We start from the raw sequence: 19,686 nt of genomic DNA on the forward strand, positions 1-19,686 counted from the left end.
AGCCTCCTGGGGGGAGGTTCATTAAATGCTCATTAAACAAGTATTAAAAAAAAAAAAAAAAGATGAAGGTATTTGTTCTGCTGTGTTCAACTAAAAGCTCAGCAGTGGCAGGAATATACCCGATGGGTGGTCATTTCTTAGGGCTTCTCTTCATTCAATAGTTTAGCCTTAGCTGCTTTATAATTAGAAACTTCTTCCAAAAAGCCTGGGCTCAGAAGTCCCAGAATGTGTCCTCCGCCAAATTCTATTGTTAGAATAAGTCACAATACAGCTCATCTTCGAATGGAGAGGAAATAGAATCTACTTTTTTTTTTTAAGATTTTATTTATTAATTTGAGAGAGAGCGCGCATGAGAAAAAGAGTGTTAGAGGGGAAAAGGTCAGAGGGAGAAGCAGACTTCCAGTGGAGCTGGGAGCCTGATGTGGAACTCTATCCCGGGACTCCAGGATCATGACCCGAACCAAAGGCAGTTGCTTAACCAACTGAGCCACCCATGTGCCCTAGAATCTACTCTTGATGTGAGGAGTGGTCTGTGCTTGAAGGGTTAGTTGGGAAGAATTGTTGGCAGCCATATTGGCAGGCTATCTAGCACAGAGCCCAAATCAACTCATTTAGATGACTTGGAGTGAACTTATCTATGAGTTTAATTTAGGAATTTATGAGATATGTGTCAAAAGAATTTTAATTTGAACAGAAGTTAACAGAATTTATATATGAATTTGGAACCATTCATTAATAATCATAATAACCATAATCATAATAACCATTATGATTATAATTTTGGATTAGATGCAGTCTATTATAAATTATTTTTTCATTATAAAAGTGTCAGTGTTTGATGCATGGTAGAGAAGGATATAATGACTCTAGTTCAGTTTGGTGCCAGTGCCTTGACTTGTTCTAAACTGCAGACTGGCTTATTCATTGTTGCTTTTGCCTCATAGGTGTAAATATTGACACAAGTACAAAGGTAAATAACATATTAGGGGGCTCCAGACTCACACTCTTGAGAACTACTGACCTAAAGAAATAGTCACAACTTATGCACAAGTCATACACCAGGATTTACTATACTATTTCTGATAATAACAAGACATTGTAAATAATTTAAATACTCTCTGATAGCAAATGGTTAAATAAAATACAATGTATTCATATTAAGGAATACTATGCAGTCATTAAAAAGAATGGGTAGACCTTTATATACAGAAAACCCTCTAGAATATAGTGCTACTAGTAAAACATGGTCATATAATATTCAAAGTAGCCAATTTTTTAAAAAATCCAAATATATCTAGACACATATAGCAAGAGTTTCATGGGGGAGATAAAGTCATACCATGCATGCTATAAATATGTATTACAAACTTAGGTATATACACATACACTTTCAGATGCAAACAAGGAGAGGGAAAATACTACACACTTAACAGTAATGACATATGAAGAAAGAAGTAGGGGGGTGTGATGTGGCTAACTTTTCACTCTGTATTTTTTTTTTTTTCAAGATTAATTCATTTACTTGAGAGAGAGAGAGAGCACTCAGACAAGCAGGGGGAAGGGCAGAGGGAAAGAGAAACCCAAGAAGACTCTGTGCCCAGCACAGAGCCTGATGCAACGCTCAATCCCACCACACTGAGATTATGACCTGAGCCCAAATCAAGAGTTGGACGCTTAACTGACTGAGCTACCCAGGCACTCCTGTACATTCTCTTATTGTGCATCATAATCATGTATTACTTCCATTATCAAAAATTATAATAAGTAGAAAGTAAATGCTTATAAACTTTATACAACCTATAAATTCATATATAGTTTACTGGAATTTTAAGAATGAAGTACTCTCACTGATCGCTCTTTTTCTATATTCAAGAGTAGAAGATAGAAGAATTAGCATTTTAGTGAAGCTTGTACAGATAACCCCTTGTCACTCATGTATATGCCACTCGAATTGTACTTTTGCTTATTGTTTTGTAGTGAATAAAATATTTCTTGTATTTTTTATTTTTTAATTATAATTTTTAGATTTTTGTATTTTTAAAATTCTTAGGACATGGAAGATGCATTGTGTATCTTGTATTAGAGTACTAAAATATATATAGAGAGTAAAATATGGAATGAATTTTAGGCTGATCTTCGTATAGTGGGTAAAATTCTATATTGCTTATTTTGACTCAGGCAAGATACTGAGAAAGGTTGCAGCACATAAAAACCTAGAGATTCAGAGAGTATAAATGAAACAACTGTTCAAAACTATTTTGTGTTATCTGTGAGAAGGCTTCACATATGTAAGAGAGAGTACATAAGATAGATTATAATTTCTTTTTGTGGGCTACTTGTAAGACTCTATTTGTAGTATTATCACTAATTTCAGGCTATTAACATTGCCAAATAAGATTTCAATAAGTTTATTATTCATTTGGTATATATTTACTGTATGGCTATTGTGCACTAGACTCTCTTACTGATGTTTAGGATATAGCAAAAACAAAACAAAGTTACTGAACTCATGGAGTATACAGAAGTGAACTAACATTCCTGCCCTCATAGAGTTCACATTTCAAAGGAGAGAGATAGAAAATAACACAAATAAACAAGAAAATATATATTAGATGGTGATGAGTGATAAAGCAGAAAACCGTAATTAGATAAGATCTTGCTGAGAAGTTTCCCCAAAAGACTTAATGAAAATTATGGGGTGGGGAATCCAGTGGGGTGGATATCTCGAGTCTTCCAGACAGAAGAAATAGACAACAGCACGGATAAAGGCCTTGAAGTGGAAACATATGAAGTGGAAACATACTTATACCTTCCTTGTGGAATAAGGAGGTCAATGTGGACAGAGAGGAGTCTGAGCATGCAAGAGTAACACCAAAAGAGAGTGGAGGGAGGGGAATTTGAAGTGTAGAGATAAAGACATGTTGAATTTGAGATTCATAGAAGATATTTAAGTGGAGGTGATAAGTAGGTAGTATACGTTTGAGGAATTATGTTACCCACAGAGGGTGCCTGGGTGGCTCATTCGGTAAAGCATCTACCTTCAGCTCAAGTCATGGTCCCAGGGTTTTGGGATCAAGCCCCGCATCAGACTTCGGGCTGACTCTCCCTCTCCCCCGCCAACCCTGCTGCTGCTTTTGCTCGCACTCTCGCTAGTAAATAAACAAGTAAATAAACACAATCTTAAAAAAATAATAATAGAATGAAGGCCTAAAATTGGATGAGATCACCAGAGAGGGTAGACCAGGTAGAGAATGTTGGAGACCTGGTTCATGGGGGAGGGAACTGAGCACATACACAACTAATAAAGGACTCCCACCCATCACTTAAGACAACTCTTTAGAGGAATTTTCCCTCTCACTTTAGAAAACTGAAAATATCTTTTAAATTTCGTCATATACATATCCAAAGAATGAGCAGTTCCATTTCTAATTATATTCAGAAGAAATGAGAACTTTTTTTCCTCCAAAAGACATAAGAATATTCATAGCAGTGTTATTTATAACAGCCTTAAACCAGAAACTTCCCAGATGCCATTGACAGTAACAGTGGTGTTAGAGGTCAGCAGAGTGGTCTTGGGTGAGGGTGGATAATGTCTGGAAGGGGGCAAGTGGAATGCAAATGACTTCAGGATATATACATTTGTCTGCATCTAATACGTCAAAAAGGGATTTGCATTAAAAAAAATTTGGTAAATGAATGGTTTTTGCTCTAAGAATACTTACTACTTCTTGTCAGTACATGTCCTAGAATTGACCTTTCCAAAGTTCATTTTTTCAACATATAGTTTAGTCCCTGCCTACTTACTACATACTAGATACTATGGTAGGCACAGGGGATATAGAGATAAACAAAAAGTTTTAGTTTATCTTTCTTCATGCAGTTTACAGTATAGTTTATTTACTTTGAGCAAAAGAATATTACTGTCACCATTTCTATGTAAGCTTTCACCAGAATTCATTGGTGGAATGCCCTGTGGTCCAATTTTTTTGTTTGTTCATTCCTTTTAGTTCCTTGATCAGAAAGTCCCTGTATTTAGATAAAACTTTATATGTCAGGGGCGCCTGGGTGGCTCAGTGGGTTAAGCTGCTGCCTTCGGCTCAGGTCATGATCTCGGGGTCCTGGGATCGAGTCCCGCATCGGGCTCTCTGCTCAGCAAGAAGCCTGCTTCCCTCTCTCTCTCTCTCTCTCTCTGCCTGCCTCTCTGTCTGCTTGTGATCTCTCTCTCTGTCAAATAAATAAATAAAATCTTTAAAAACAAAACAAAAAAAACAAACTTTATATGTCAGAATTTCCTACTAGTCTCCAGAGGCTAGTGATGTCAAATTTACTGTTTCCAAAGTAAGATATTTAAATATGATCATATCTAAGCTCTGTGAAAGGATTACATTTTATTGAGACTACATTTCTTCTGAGTTTTTTCCTTAATGAGTGAGTGATTTACGAAAATGCATGCTCTACATTTTCTTCCTTTAAGACTTATGTGAGACATTATCAGCTCCCCATATTTCTTTTGGAAGGACACAAAAGGGACATCATTATCTACTCCCCTATCTTTAAATGTGAAAAGCATGTGTCCAATTAAATCTAGTGCTTCCTCTTCATTGTTCTGTGTGAATAATTAACCTTTCTAAGTGCTGACATCAGGAAGGTTTGAATCCTTCTTTCTTCCAAGGGAAAAATAAAATGAAGAATAGAACTGATGCTTCTTTAAAGTTTTCATTTTAATCATTTTGAAAGATGGTTAATAATAAAGTATGAGTGTTAAAATCCAACACGTTGATTCTGAAAAGTATTACTTTATTTATTCCTTGGTGATAATGATTTTATTATTAATGTGGGCTTCTCTAAAGTAATAATGTTCTCTAATGCAGTCATTTAGAACAATATGGTCACCAATCTACTTTCATTAGTCACATGGGAACATTATAAATCAATTTATATGATCTTTGCAGTTGAAACTTGCTGGATGCCAGCTGTGTCAATTTCTGTTAATTATCATCCTTTTAAACCTCATTCTTTCTGTAAGTAAGATACGCACTTTAGGACTTTTTTTTTTAATAGTTTAAATTGTTCTGCTCATCCTCCTACAGGTCTCCTACAAGGTTTTTGCCCCTCTAAGTTGATTTATAATGTAACCTTGTAACAAGGAGAAGCATTAGTCGCCTGCTGTTTTAATAAATGGCTTGTCAGCTATTTTACAACTATGGTTATTTCTTTGACTAGAGAAATTTCTAGATAACAGGTCTTTGAATTCCTAATTATTTTAAAGATTGGCTGGACATTCTCGATCATATCTATCTTATGTGCAAATAAATATTTGACTGCTACAGAAAAATGGCTTTGATCTGTTTTGATTTTGATTTTACATGTTTCAAGTTTGTCACGGACTTATTAGTCAATCTGGTGGGTTGAAAATGTAATGAAACTATCTCACATTTAATCTGTTAAAATACTACTTATCCTCTCTGATTTATTTACTTATTTATTTATTTATTTTGCAATGCAGAGTTTAAATGTCTTAAGAAGTCCATAAAATAGTGGAATGTGAATTCTTAGCTTCCTCAAATTTGATTTATAGTGATTCTTATTCTTATCCCAACACACACAATGAGTCTCTTCTTAAACTGAACATAGCACATAGTTTCTCCTTTCTCCTCCTCCTGCATTTTTAGCTTCCATTTCCCTTCCTGGTATCAATAGCCTACTCACTCTTCCAAACTGGAAACCTAAAGACCATTCCAGAAGTTTCTTCCTCCTCCCATGCATCACCATAGGCCTGATGATTTCACCTACCCATTACCTTACTCATCTCTTTCCTCTTTATCCCTACAGTATTTGCCTTTTTTCAGGCTTTCCGTATCTTTTCCAAATAGACCTATCTTCTCAATCTGTTCTCCTCCCCTGCTTCACAGATGCTGACATCCACAGGTCACACGATAGTGTTAGATAGAACATGTAGATCTGAACGTATTGCTCTTCTGAATAAACTCTCTGACATTTAAGGAATGTATTCACCAGTAGGTTCCTTCTAGTTAGTAAAAATTTTAGTGTATTTCTCTTTTATTTGCACTTTATACTTTGCTACATTTCTTGAAAATGTTCTCAGTTCTTAAAACAAAAGCAATTAAAATGAAACAAAACAAAACACCCTCAGTGACCTAGAACTCTCCCTTCAAAGGCTTAAGTTTCTACTTGTGAGAATTTAAAGCTCCTTGGCTCAATATGAAGATCTCTTTAGCCTAAGGCACCTATGCACGCCTCCAGTCTATTCTCTGGAAGTTCTTGCCCAGCGTTTATTCCTGCCTGTGGATGCTGTTTCTGGCCTCTGTGCCGTTGCTCCTACTCTTTCTTCTGACTGCACTTCCACAAAGTGGCCTGTGTAATCTGTTCGAGTTGTTGTAATAACATGCCACAGATTGGGTGGCTTAGACAACAGACATTTATTTTCTCACATTCTGGACGCCTGAAATCCAAGATTAAGGTGTCAGCAGGTTTTGTTTTATTTTGTTTTGTCCCCACCCTTCCCTTAAGTTCTCTCTTGGCTTGTAGGTAGTTGCCTTCCCTCTCTGTCCTCACAAGGCCATTCATTCGTGGGCACCCATCCTCGGTGTCTCTTCTGTGCATCCAGATTTTCTCTTTTTATAACGACTGATTGAATCAGGGCCCATCCTAACCACCTCATTTTACCTGAGGCACATTGTAAAAGCTTTATCTCATATTCTAAGGTACTAGAGGTTCAAGCTTCAACTATGGATTTTGGCAAAGACACATTCAGTTCCATTTTCCATGGTGTTTTGTGCTCACACAACGTGCCATTTTATGCTCACACCTCACCTTTCATTCTCAAAGCACTTTGCAAATGTGAATGTGTATCTTTATTATTTAACCACTCTAGACACCTATAATTTCCCCCAAAGCCAAGACCATGGTTTTTGAAATCGTGTCTCTAAGTCATTAGTAATAATAAAGCAATAATAACAATAAAACAGTAATTTATCTCTTTCTTATCTTTTACTGTGTTAACATGACTCATTTATCATATGTCAACACCATTAAATTAGAACAGACTTTCAGACCTAAAAAGGTCTTAGAATTATATTCTAGAAATAGAACTCTTTGAATTTGCATCTTGCTATCTTGTCATTCACATGTCACTGGTTACAGCACTCAGAGTATTTTGTGGGTCTCAGACCCTACTTGTAACAGAGGTACCTAGTGGCCTCAAATATTACCCAGACTAGAGGTCCTCAAAGAGGCAGTGTATTTTCCTAACACTGAAAAACACCTACTGATGAACCTGAATTACATTTATAGACCAGGCAGAAGGACCATCCTGAAGGTCTCCACTAATGCAAATTAGGACAAGGGTATCATTAACTGAGCTCCACCCCCCACTTATTATCTCAGAAAGAAACTAATAATCAAGAACTTGGTAAAAATTCATAAAATTATGAATACTCTTTGTATGTTATTTTCACTTTATCCAAAAATGTCTGGCAACAAAGGAGCACTAATATTTATAATTAGAAGTTCGGGGAAAACCTAGACCTAGAAGGATGCCGTCAATTTTAACTGAGGACACTGTTGTGGCTTTGCCAGAGGAACCAGGGGAAAGCCGTGCTACTGAGAAAGGTCTCTGAATTGCCTTGTTCCTTTAATAACAGAAAATGTCTGTTGAGGCTGGCTGGTGTAAAGGAGAGAAGGTGAACTGGGCCCGGTAAATATCAGATCTACCCACTTTAAGCTGCCCTTGGAAAACCTTCAAATGTGTAAGTCACAGGGGTTCAAGTTTTAGAAAACAAATGAAATTACAAGATGCTGACCTTAAATATTTTAATCTTTAACACACTTAAAAAAATACATATGCTCCTTAAGGAAACATAAACATAATTTATATCAACCACCTATAATGTGCTCGAAGATTTTAAGAACCTGAAGGGGCAGGACCATGGTTTTGACACAGTACACCCACTAGAGGTCAGATTTATAATACACAGAATAACAATATCTAACATTCCTTTCTTAGGCACTTCAGCTCAGGACTTATCTGCCTGTTGTCTCATTTAACGTTCACAGCATCTCTGGTAGGTATTATTCCTATTTTACAGATGACTGGAAGCTCAGAGACGTTAGGTGATTTACCCAAAGTCACACAGTCTCTTTGTGATGAAACTGAGTTTCCCCTCAGTTTGCCTGATTCTGATGTCTGTGTTCTTAACCCTGGTTGATGTGCTTAGTTATTACTTTTGATGCAAGCATCTGTAGTTAATAAGACAACAGGAGTTTGCAGAAGTGATTATTAGAATAACAGCTTTATTGAGATGTAATTCACCTACCATAAAATTCATCCTTTCAAAGTATACAGGTGTTTTTAGTGCATTTACAGTTCTACAGTAATCAGGTAAAAACATTTTTTATCACACCAGAAATAAGCGGTTAGTGGTCACTGCTTATTCTCTCCATGTCCTAGACCATGGCGATCACTAATCTACTTTAAGTTTCTGTGGGTTTTTCTATTCTGGACATTTCAAGTAAATGGAATAATACAATATGAGGATTTTTGTGTCTGGCTTCTTTTCAAGGGTCACCATATTAAAACACGTTCCTTTTTATGGCTGACATAACATTCCATTGTGTGGATATGCCAAATTTTGTTTATCCACTTATCAGTTGGAGGACATTTGGCTTATTTCCATTTTGTGGCTATTATGAATCATGCCATTATGAGCATTCATATACAAATTTCTGTGTGAAGAGTTTTACATCTCTCTAGGAATGAACTTGTTGGGTCATGTAATACTCATGCTTGACATTTTGAGGAACTACTGCAGTGTTTTCCAAAGGGACCGCACCATTACACATTTCCACCCACGGTGAATGAAGGTTCAGATTTCTCCACCTTCTGGCCAGCATTTCTGTTTTTTGTTTTTGTTTTTTTTGTAGCCATTCTATTGAGTGTGAAGTGGTATGATGATGGTTTTGATTTGCATTTCCCCAGCGCCTGAGGTTGAGCATCTTTATGTGAGCTTATTGGCCATTTACAGATCTTCTCTGAGGAAATGTCTATTCAAGCCCTATGCTCATTTTTTTTTAATTGCATTATTTGTCTTTTGATTGTTGTGTGCCAGTGATGTTTAGTGCATCTGTTGCTTTTCTATTTTTACTACTGCTTAGAAATACTTTGTTATGTCAAGTCAAGCATTTATTCAAACATCCATTAATCATTTATTGTGTACTATGCCTGTGCTGGAAATACAAGGTCCAATAAGACATGTCATATCTCCCGTGGATTATTGCAACAGCTGCCTGTTTTCCTATTCCCCAATCTTTTACCCTGCATCCCAAATGGTTTTTCTAAAAAGTAGATTTGATCACGTCACTTATTTCCTTCAATGCTTTCGTTGACTGTAAGACAAAATTCTAACTTTTAAAGATGGATTTATAAAGCCTTCAAAATGTGTTTGACAGTTTCTGCAAGATCTTCTTTGTGTACATCCTATATCCCCGTATGGGGTAACTTTAGGGTTCTCTTTAAATACTCCGTCTAGACATACTGAATTTAGTAAACAAGGAGAGTTAAGTGGGTCCTCAGTCAGAAATCTAAACCAGGGGTGCCTGGGTGGCTCAGTTGGTTAAGCAGCTGCCTTCCGCTCAGGCCATGATCCCAGCGTCCTGGGATTGAGTCCCACATCGGGCTCCTTGTTCTATGGGGAGCCAGCCTGCTTCTCCCTCTGCCTCTGCCTGCCACTCTGTCTGCCTGTGCTCGCCCGCTCTCTCTCTTTCTGACAAATAAATAAATAAATAAAATCTTAAAAAAAAAAAATCTAAACCAGGTCTCAGGTCAAAATGAACTACTGGAGCTATTTTTAACTCTGGATCCCAAACAAACAGGTGGGTATCTCTTAAGCTTGTGACCTGAGAAATCAAGCAGTGTGGTATGTTCCTCTTGCCTCTAATGGGACTTTTAAATGTCCAGTCTTATTTTCACTGAAAATGGAGAGATCTGTGCACTCATGCTTGGGTCAGTGTTATGGAGTACGGCCCTATAAGAAAGGTGGTAGCTGTAGTTAGTTATTGCAACCCAGGATGACATAAACTGTTGGTCAATAGCAACTTTCTCCCAAGGGGAGACTCTCCCTCCAGCCACTTTAGAGAAACTCCGTTTTGGTTTTATTGAAGGCAGCTGTGGTTTCCTTAGATATCCTGCCAAACAGATCAGTCTCTGTTGATCTAAGGAACTCACTACCTACTTTGCTGTTACCGTTTACTGAAATTAAATCTAATATATAAATTAGAAAATATACTAAGTAGTTCCTTTTGAATTTAGGCATACACTAATTATATGGATACACACAAGTATACATGTAACAATCATTACAGAGTGGAGACTATAAAATTCAAAGTAACAATTCTGAAGTGTATATATCTGATATTGCATAATGCATAAAAACCAAAACTCAAGTGACTTAATCGTTTTTCAGCTTTATTGACATATAATTGACAAAATTTAAGATTTTACTTAAAGTGTACATTGTGATTTGATATAGGTATACATTGTTAAAGGACTCCCCCCACCTAGTTAATACATCCATCACCTCACAATGTTCTCACTATATGTATACATGTATATACTCATAAATTTAAGTTCTACTCTCAGCAAATTTGAACTGTGTAATCTCGTTTTATCAGCTATAGTCACCATGTAAACAACCATTTTATTTTGTTCCTCATTTTGTAGGTCAGAAGTTAGAAAGGGACCATCCAGGTAATTGGCTTACAGTTTATTTGTTGTCACTTGTGGGGACAGGCTGGCTGATCCTACAAGATGGCTCCTTACTGCTTCTTGGCCTTGTTCTCTCCAGGTCTCTTACAGGCTTCAACAGGTGGCTTGGATTTTGCCTAGGATGGTGGTCTTAGGGTAGTTGTATTTCTTAAATGGCAGTAAGTTGTAAGAGAGCAGGCAGTAGCTACCAGGCCTCTTAAAAGCCAGGCCTGACATCGGCATAGCTATTATAGCATCATTTACACCTAACTCTATTGATCAAGACATTCACAGTCCAGCAGAAACTCAGAGGGGAAACAGACTCCAACTCTCAATGGGAGCAATAGGAAAGAATCTGCAGCCATCTATAATCTGCCCTAAGTAGATGATCTGGCTGGGCATATATACCTGATAAACACAACCACCTCCACACCCACACAGGGGAAGTATCAGTACCATGTGGGATCCTCAGTAGTTTGCGAAAAGTATTGGTTGCCTTAGATAAAGGTGAAGTGGTATTCCACATACTGTGTGTAACTTTAACAACTTTTTTATATTTAATGGTTACGAAAATCAAAATTCTTTGAAGTTTTATTCCTTCTTTGATTTGTACATGTGTATTTTATGACCAGCATTTTGAGCTGCAGGAAGTGTGAACTATGCTTTTATGACACATACCCAAGATCTTAGGAGCATTAAAAATGGTTTATTAACGCCCAGGGTATCATTCTAACTTACCTAATACCTTTGATTTACTAAAGTCACAAAAGTTATGTTGGCTTCTTTTATGGGTATAACTTTAGCCACATGGTAAAGTACAGCTTCATACAGGTGTTTTCACAGGTCTAGTCCACTGAAATCTAAGAAATTCAACCCTGGGGTCACAGAGAGAAGTGAAAGACGTAATAAAAACCACATGTTAACCATTAATGTTCATTTACCAAATCCTACTTAAACTCTTGTACTCTCAAAGCTAATTTCATCCAATTGCCTTTTAATTACAGTCTCTTGCTCAGAGTTGCAAATATAATGGCTTTTTAATATATCTTGCACTGTTCTGTGTCCAATGTAGGATGTAATCATGCAATTTATTCAGAGCTAGTGCATTAGGTAATTAAAACATAAGCACACACGGATTTCTGCACATGCATATTCCACAGAAAAGAATTTGACAAACTGCTTTTGTATAAAATTCTTTTTTAGATAGAGTAGGATAGAAATCTTGTGCCTACTAATGTATGTTGTGGCCAAGGTGAAATAAAGGAATCAAGTATGACTGTTCTGGCAATCTGTGTACATATTGGAGAATGAGATAAAAGAAACTAAAGTAGGAGTGTGTCTCAACACATTTTTAATTAATCATAGTCTTGGTGGATATAATTCTCAATGCAAGCTAGCGCCCCCTTATCCAAGATATTAGGACATGAACAGATCCCTCAGTCTCCTGCCCCTTTTGAAGACCGAGAAGGGGAAAAAAGTGAAACTTAATATAATTATCACTAAAAATGATCAAAGAATCTAACAATATTTAGAAGTATTTTAAGAGTGGTGGTTACTTTTGGAGTAAGAGTTGATACATGCATGGGTAACAAATATATATTTACATTTCTTTCAATGAGCAATTACTTTCGTGAAGTTGTTCACCTTATTTCACAGTAACCAGATTTTATATCAGACAAGTAATTAGCTCTTTTTAAATCATATAATTTTGAGAACTGCATAATTAGTTTTTCAAAAAGCATATTCTGTATTTTTACACTCATTCATCCCATAATTAAGTGCCAACTAATTATGTGTTAGAGACACCAAGAAAGTGATAGGCTCTGCCTTAAAATTTTCATTTTTCTATGGAAAGCTATTTCTCTGGTGTTACCTTCTGACTAATATGTTCGGCCATAAAAAAGAAAAAAAAAAAAAAAACCCCAAAGGATACAGGGCATGAATCCAAATGCCAACATGAAAACAGAAAAATATTTGTTCATTTATCAGGATTTGGGGTTTGTAACATGCTGGTACCTGGAGACATGGAAAAATCTAGATGGACTGATTAACTTTTGCAGTTTTCTCTGGATATGTGTTCATACATCTTGTGTTCATTCTTCCTTAGAATGCAAATGTAGAAAAGTGTGTATTCCCTTTCCAAAACACTAAGATTTTAGACAACGTATCTGCATTAGCTAATTTCCTTTTCTGTTCCTTTTTCAATTTTTCATCCACATGCCTTCTTCCTCTTACATTCTTAGCAGTTTTAGGGGTCTTCTTTGGGAAAAACAGCTTGAATGCTAGCCAAGGAACATCTTATTCCCAAATCAGAATTAAACTGAGCCTTAGAATCCAGATACACTCTTTTCCAAATTGGTATTTCTTGTACATTTAAGCTTTAGGGTTGTAAATACTGAGCGCTGGGGCCCTCAGCTCCAGAAAGAGGTAATCTATAGAAGCAGACCAGCCTCTATAAAGGCCTAGTCAATCTTGATCCCTCTTGATGCCCTGAGTCCCAGGTCTTAAGAGCCTGCTGCCTAAACCCCACCATTGACTTGATCTAGTTTTGACTGCTCCCTATTTAATCCTCCCTTTTTGCTTAGCCTATAGAGATGCTATGTCCTAATTTAACTCTTGAGGTAGAAATCCAGGACCAAATCAAACACACTAATGTCAAAGCAAAAACTAGACAAACCTATGCTCCATCATCTTTATCCTATAGCAAATTCCCATCCTAAATTCTATACTCAGGTGTTTGATTTAGAGGAAATTACAAATTTACAAATGGATTATAAATCCAATGTTCCTATTCACTTAGAAACTCAAGACCTACATTCCTATAGAAAATGATGGTATAAATGTCATACCAAATATATTGTAAATAAAAAATTATTTCTATAATATTCGATAGTAAAGGTTTGCTCAATGAGGTAAAAATATAAGCCCTTCATTTTTAACTGCTTTGAAGTCATGTGGTTGTACATTTTGGTATTCCACAAATCAAAATTAATCTTGAAGTTGATCTGTTTATATACTGTTTTGTGTCTTTTCCTTCTTCTACCCCCTGAAAAGCTGTTAAATTTATGGTACAATCATTACCTCCAATGGAGTCTTAAATCTTAACATAAAATATGGTATGCTGACTACTAACAATTTAGAATATTAATGTAGGGAGCGGGGAATGCTTTCCAAGTTTGAAATGTTTTGCCCACCAGAATATCATTTTAATCAGGGATTCAGTTAATCCCTATTTTGAAGCTAGAGTTGTTTGTTTTGGGTGCTCCTGGACCAAACAATTCCTCCACCTTATCCAGAATCTTTAATTACCTTCTCTGAATTTTCTTCCACAGAATGTAAATGCCCCAGATTCTGTCCCAGAGTATCTATTTTATTAATTTTAATTCTGTTAAAAACAATAAACTTCCTCCTTCTCTGTGGCTTTCCTGACTGTGGTCCTGTTTCCTTCCCTTTACATTCAGGGTTCCTTTAAGGATATTTGCATACAGAGGTATCATGATTTATGTAACCTGTTGTCTTTTAATGGACATTTAAGATATGAAGTTAATACTATTAAAAATATGCTTAATGTCCTTGAGTATCTTTGTACATTCATGAAAATACTTCCATGGAATACAATTCCAGAAATGAAATTATTTGGTCTAAGGAAATGCACATTACAGGTTGAACCATATATCCCCCAAAATTTGTGTCAAAATCCTAGCCCCAATACCCCAGAATCTGGCCTTATTTAGAGATGGTGTCTTTATGGAGGTGATCAAGTTAAAATGAGATTATTAGGATGGGTTCTAATTCAGTATGACTGGTGTCTTTGTAAGAGGGAATCTGGTCATTGACATGCACAGAGGAAGAGATGGGGTTCTAAGGGAAAACCACCATGTATACATGAAGATGACCATCTATAAACCAAGGAGCAAAGCCAGGTACAGATCCTTCCTTCACTACACTGAAAAGAAACTAACCCCTGCCAACACCTTGACTCTGGACTTCTCCCCACCCCTCACCAATATTTAAATATTAATCTTTGCAATGTTTTGTTAGTTTCAAAGACAAATAAATGGTACCACTTTTCAATGCACACCTCTTTGATTTTTAAATCTTGATTTTGCATATCTCTGGGATTTTATTTCCTTTTAAATATCTAAAATGGATTCCAATGAATTGACACTATGAAATAACCATTCAAATCTAGCTGTATGATTTCACTAGTTTTCTACAATGATAAAAAAAAGATTAAAAATATATTGAACTTTTGAACGTTTAACTACTCATTCACTTACTGACAATCTACTGCCAACATTCTCTAAGATTATCACACGCTGATGGTGTTTATTCCTAAAAGGCAAAAGCTAAACAACTGGGAACGACACACTTTAAAAACAAAGTAAATTTCATATTTATAGCATGTGAAAATAAGTCCCATATCCAGTAATCCAATTCATAATGTATTAAGGATTATGCTTTTTCAGTAAATTATTACTGAACTTCTTGTTGGAAACACGTAATTCTATAGTGTCCCAAGATGGTGTCATAAACTACTGGAGCACTATAGTCATTAAAACAAAAATATGCCATGTAGGATTGCAACTGCTTTAAAAAACTCTTTCCTGGAGACAACAGTAAGGTACATTTGTCCCCAAATCACTCTTTTGTTAATATGCTTATCCTGTTAGAGGACTCTTTTCCATCTTCTCTTTCACTGATTTTTGTTGGTCTTTCCATGAGTTAAGACGTGAACTTTCATGTTATTTGACTGAATAAACCTCTTGTGACAACTTTCAAAGGGACACACGAAACGTTTCTCCCCAGTGTGGATGCGGACATGCGTACGCAAATTGTAGTCCAGGGAAAAGCGTTTTCCACACCCTTCAAAAGTGCACTGAAATGGCTTCTCTCCAGTATGAACAAGAAAATGTCTTTTTAGTTTCGAACTCTCATTGAATGCTTTCCCACATTCTGCACATACGTGATCTCGAGGACCATGGACAAGGAGATGCTTTCTCAGGGAAGCTCTACTCTTTACCTTTTTTGGGCATCCACTGTAAGGACAAACAATTCTTTCTGGAGCCTCATATTCCTTATTTTTTGCTGGCTTCTTTCTAGCAAATTCTGCAGACTGTTTAGGATCTGGTAGGTCAATGCTGGGTGCTCCTCCAGGAGGAAGCTTCTTGCCCATTACATACTTAGAATACTTAAGCTGTGAATTCTCTCTAACAATCTGTTGAGGAAGTTCTCGTTTTGCCCCTTTCTGTGCACATTTCAAGGATTTTTTCAGAAGTGAGCTTGCTGTAAGAACCTGTTGAGAAAGCTCTTGCTCTGATCCTTCTTCCAGGTAGTTAAGGGACTTAAGTGAGTCTTCTTCCAGAATAGGTTCAGAAAACTCACCTCTTATTATGCATTCTATGTAACAATCAGAGAAAGAGTCTTCTCCAACAACCAGATTGCTTGTCTCAAAGACCACACCTTCATCTTCTAAGGCCCATGTTGTGTCGAGAAGTTTCTTCTGGACTGCCCGTGGCTTAGATGGCCTTCGCTTATCCCTCTTGAAGGCTCTTCTAGCCAGGCCTTTCTGGCCACAAGTCTTTGCCCTTTTCTTCAGTTGCTGGTCCATAGTGTCCTGTCTGCTTCTTCCTTGAATATTTGCACCAGGATATATCAATCTTTCAAGTGACAGTGATCTCAGCAAGTTGTCTTCAGCAAACCTCCTTTGAGACAGTAACCTTTAGATAAAACATATTCCAATTTTAGAACCATTGTCAGAAAACGACCTCAAAAAATGGCCTCAAATTCACTTTTCAATAATGAAATGGTTCCATTTGTTTTTTCTCTGACAAACCCAAGAAAGTAAGAGAATGAACTGTAACATAGGCTGTATATCTTAAGATACAATATAACTATATCTTAGTGGGTATCCCCACAAATTATCTGAGCTCTCCAACTGACCACCTACTGTTACTGGGCACTATGTGTTAGCCCTATTCTAGGCTACTCGTGGGTTGAGATTTATAAGTGGACATACAAAAAAAAAAAAATCTATACCTCATGGTGTATACATCCTTGTGAATGCCACACGTTAAAAGGTAAAGTGCTACACTGGGTGTCATTTGAATTCTATTCCAGAAATCAATATTATACTATGTTAACTAACAAAATTAAATGCTTCTCCCTCTCCCACACCCCCTGCTTGTGTTCCCTCTTGCTCTGTCTCTGTCAAATAAAAAAAATCTTTGGGGGAAAAAAAAAAACCCTGAAAACAAAACAAAGAAGGTAAAGTGTACAGAATAAGCAAAGGGGCTGGTAGAAAGGAGTCCACAATTTTAAATAGGGAGCTTAGGCAGGCCTTGACTGAGGTACCAGCAGCTAAAACTTAAAGTGAGGGTCGCTTATTGTGTAACCCTGTTGTGAAATTCAAATTAAATAATGTTTCCAAAGTACTTAGCACAGAGCTAATGCTGAATGGTTACATGAGCTAGTGTTATTTCACCTTTGTATTCATTCTTTAAGTATATGTTGGGTCCTGGGATACACCAGATACTATACTCTAGACCAAGGGTAGCATTTTTTTTTTTTTTTTAATTTAATAAAGAGCTTTAAGCTCTGTGGGCCCCATGGTCTATGCTGTAACTGTTCAACTCTGCTTTTGTTGCACGGAAGCTGCCACAGATGCTTCAAAGGAGGGGCGTGGCTGTGTTCCAAATAAAATAAGGAGAGGCTGGATCTGCCCATGTGTAGCTTCTACTTCTGCAGAAGATGGCGATTCAGAGGAAAAAACAAATGAAATCCATGCATTTCTATGCACAGGGGAATTTGGCCTTGAATACTTTCTTTTTTCTTAAAAATCTAAAAAGCAGCATTGTAAAAGTTATACCATGAATATGTTATAGTCTGGGAACCTTTTGCTTAATGTTACAATTGTGTGCCTTATAGAAGTTCTCTTAACTTTGTCGCGATGTCCTGCTGTAGGAACAAAAATAAATCCTGTTTAAAAAGGAGTAAATGTGAAAGTAGTGGAGAGAAAATTAACATCTTGAAAATATTTTTAAACAGCTACATTTAAAAATATCACCTCAAAAGAATCATGCTATTTACGTTTGGCAAAAACACAGCATCAAAACATGTTTTTCAATTGCTATGGGGAGAGTTTGAAATGCCTTCTTAAACATTTATATATGAAAATATATAATAAATAATGTTTTATGTAAATTAGTTTTAAAATAAATTATAAATAAATTATGTATTTATATACAATACATAAATATTATATATATATAAATTGCTAAGGGAAGAGTTTTGGATTTCTTCTTAAACATTTGTGTATATAATATATAAATGTTTTTTTATAATATATACAAACATTTAAGAAAAAATACTCTTTCTTTAGCAATTGAAAAGCATGCTTTGTTTTATTCCATGTATCCCCCCCCCACCAAGAGTAAATGGTAAGATCCTTTCTAGGTGTTTTTAAATGTGGCTACTTCAATATATTTTCAAGTTGTATGGGGTATCTCAGTCAGTTGAGCCTCCACCTCTTGATTTTGGCTCAGGTCATTATCTCAGGGTCATGAGATCAAGCCCTGGTGGGGCTCTGTGCTCAAGGTGGAGTCTGCTTAAGATTCTGCTTTTCCCCCAACTCACACTCAAAACAAAACAAAACCAAAAATACAATATATATTTTCAAGCTGTGTATGTATAATGTTAAATGGTACAAGTATTATTTTCTTTTTATATTTTTTAAAGAAGATTTTCTTTATTTGACACAGACAGGAAGAGAGGGAACACAAGCAAGGGGAGTGGGGAGAGGGAGAAGCAGGCTTCCCGCTGAGCAGGAAATCCCAATGCAGGGCTCCATTTCAGGAGCCTGGGATCCTGACCTGAACCGAAGGCAGACACTTAACTACTAAGCCACGTAGGCACCCTATTATTTAAAAAAAAAAAAAAAAAAAAAAGGTAAAATAAACCAGGAAACCAGCAGACTATATTCAGGCAATTCTGCCTAACAAAATCTTGTTCTGCTAGCTAGAAATAATTCTTGACTCTTTAAAGGTATTAATGAATGTAACATCTTTGGAGCAAAATCACTAGCAATCACTCTAAAGTTTGAGTAGGACAATGGAACGGCTCCCACCCCATTCCATTTGGTCCATTTAAAGTAACTGCAATTTGATTGATACCAGCTTTTGTCTCCAAATTTATTAAATTGATTCTGGAGACGGAGATAGTATCTCCAGCTCTACTTATTTTTCAGCCATAATAAACTCTCCCTTCCATGAAGTGCCATGCGCTTCCCTCTCAGTAAAACACTACCCACCCTCACTCCTCCTTCCCTTATTAGCATGGGCATCTGCTTATTTCTCATCCCCTATTTCTGGTGTCTGCTTAAATATCACCTCCTCGGGCAACCTTCCTTTGATCCATTGGCTCAGTTAGGTCCCCAAGCTCATTGTTTCCATAGCTTCCTATTTTATACTGAACGGAGTCTCTGGTATTGATTACTTAAGGTCTGACTTACCTAATGGACTCTAAGCTGTGCTAGGGCAAGGTTCTCTTCTGTTTTATTCACAAGTCGCAGGACTTAGTACATTTGTCTAATGAAATGAAGGGATGAATATCCATTAATAATCATCATGATATTGATTTAGCAAACCTACAAAATTATGTGGGACTTTGAATACAGTATGGAAGTTTCTAAAAGTTGGTTATCAGTGATGCCAAGATGTTACCTAAAAAGGCAACTCTTATGAGATCAGGGCTGAAAGAGGTAGTCTCTTTATGAACTTAGGTAGCCCTTACTTTTCTAAGCTAGATTCTCATTTGCCAGATATGAGCGCTACAGCATTTCTTGCACAGTATTCAAGTTTGTGAGAATGATGTATAAAATAGTAATTAATTAATTAAGAACGGGAAAAATCCTGTTTATATGACAA

At 36.5% G+C, this 19,686-nt stretch overlaps 1 protein-coding gene across 1 annotated transcript; it reads right to left on the reverse strand.

Annotated features, from left to right (window-relative positions):
- Window positions 1-15,458: 15,458 nt before the first annotated feature.
- Window positions 15,459-16,373, reverse strand: ZFP42 (ZFP42 zinc finger protein). The gene has a single exon (XM_047717429.1). It carries the CDS (start codon window positions 16,371-16,373, stop codon window positions 15,459-15,461), a length of 915 nt encoding a protein of 304 aa, XP_047573385.1.
- Window positions 16,374-19,686: the final 3,313 nt, after the last annotated feature.

The sequence above is a fragment of the Lutra lutra genome, chromosome 2 (genome assembly GCF_902655055.1).
Source record: "Lutra lutra chromosome 2, mLutLut1.2, whole genome shotgun sequence".
Lineage (NCBI taxonomy): Eukaryota > Metazoa > Chordata > Mammalia > Carnivora > Mustelidae > Lutra > Lutra lutra.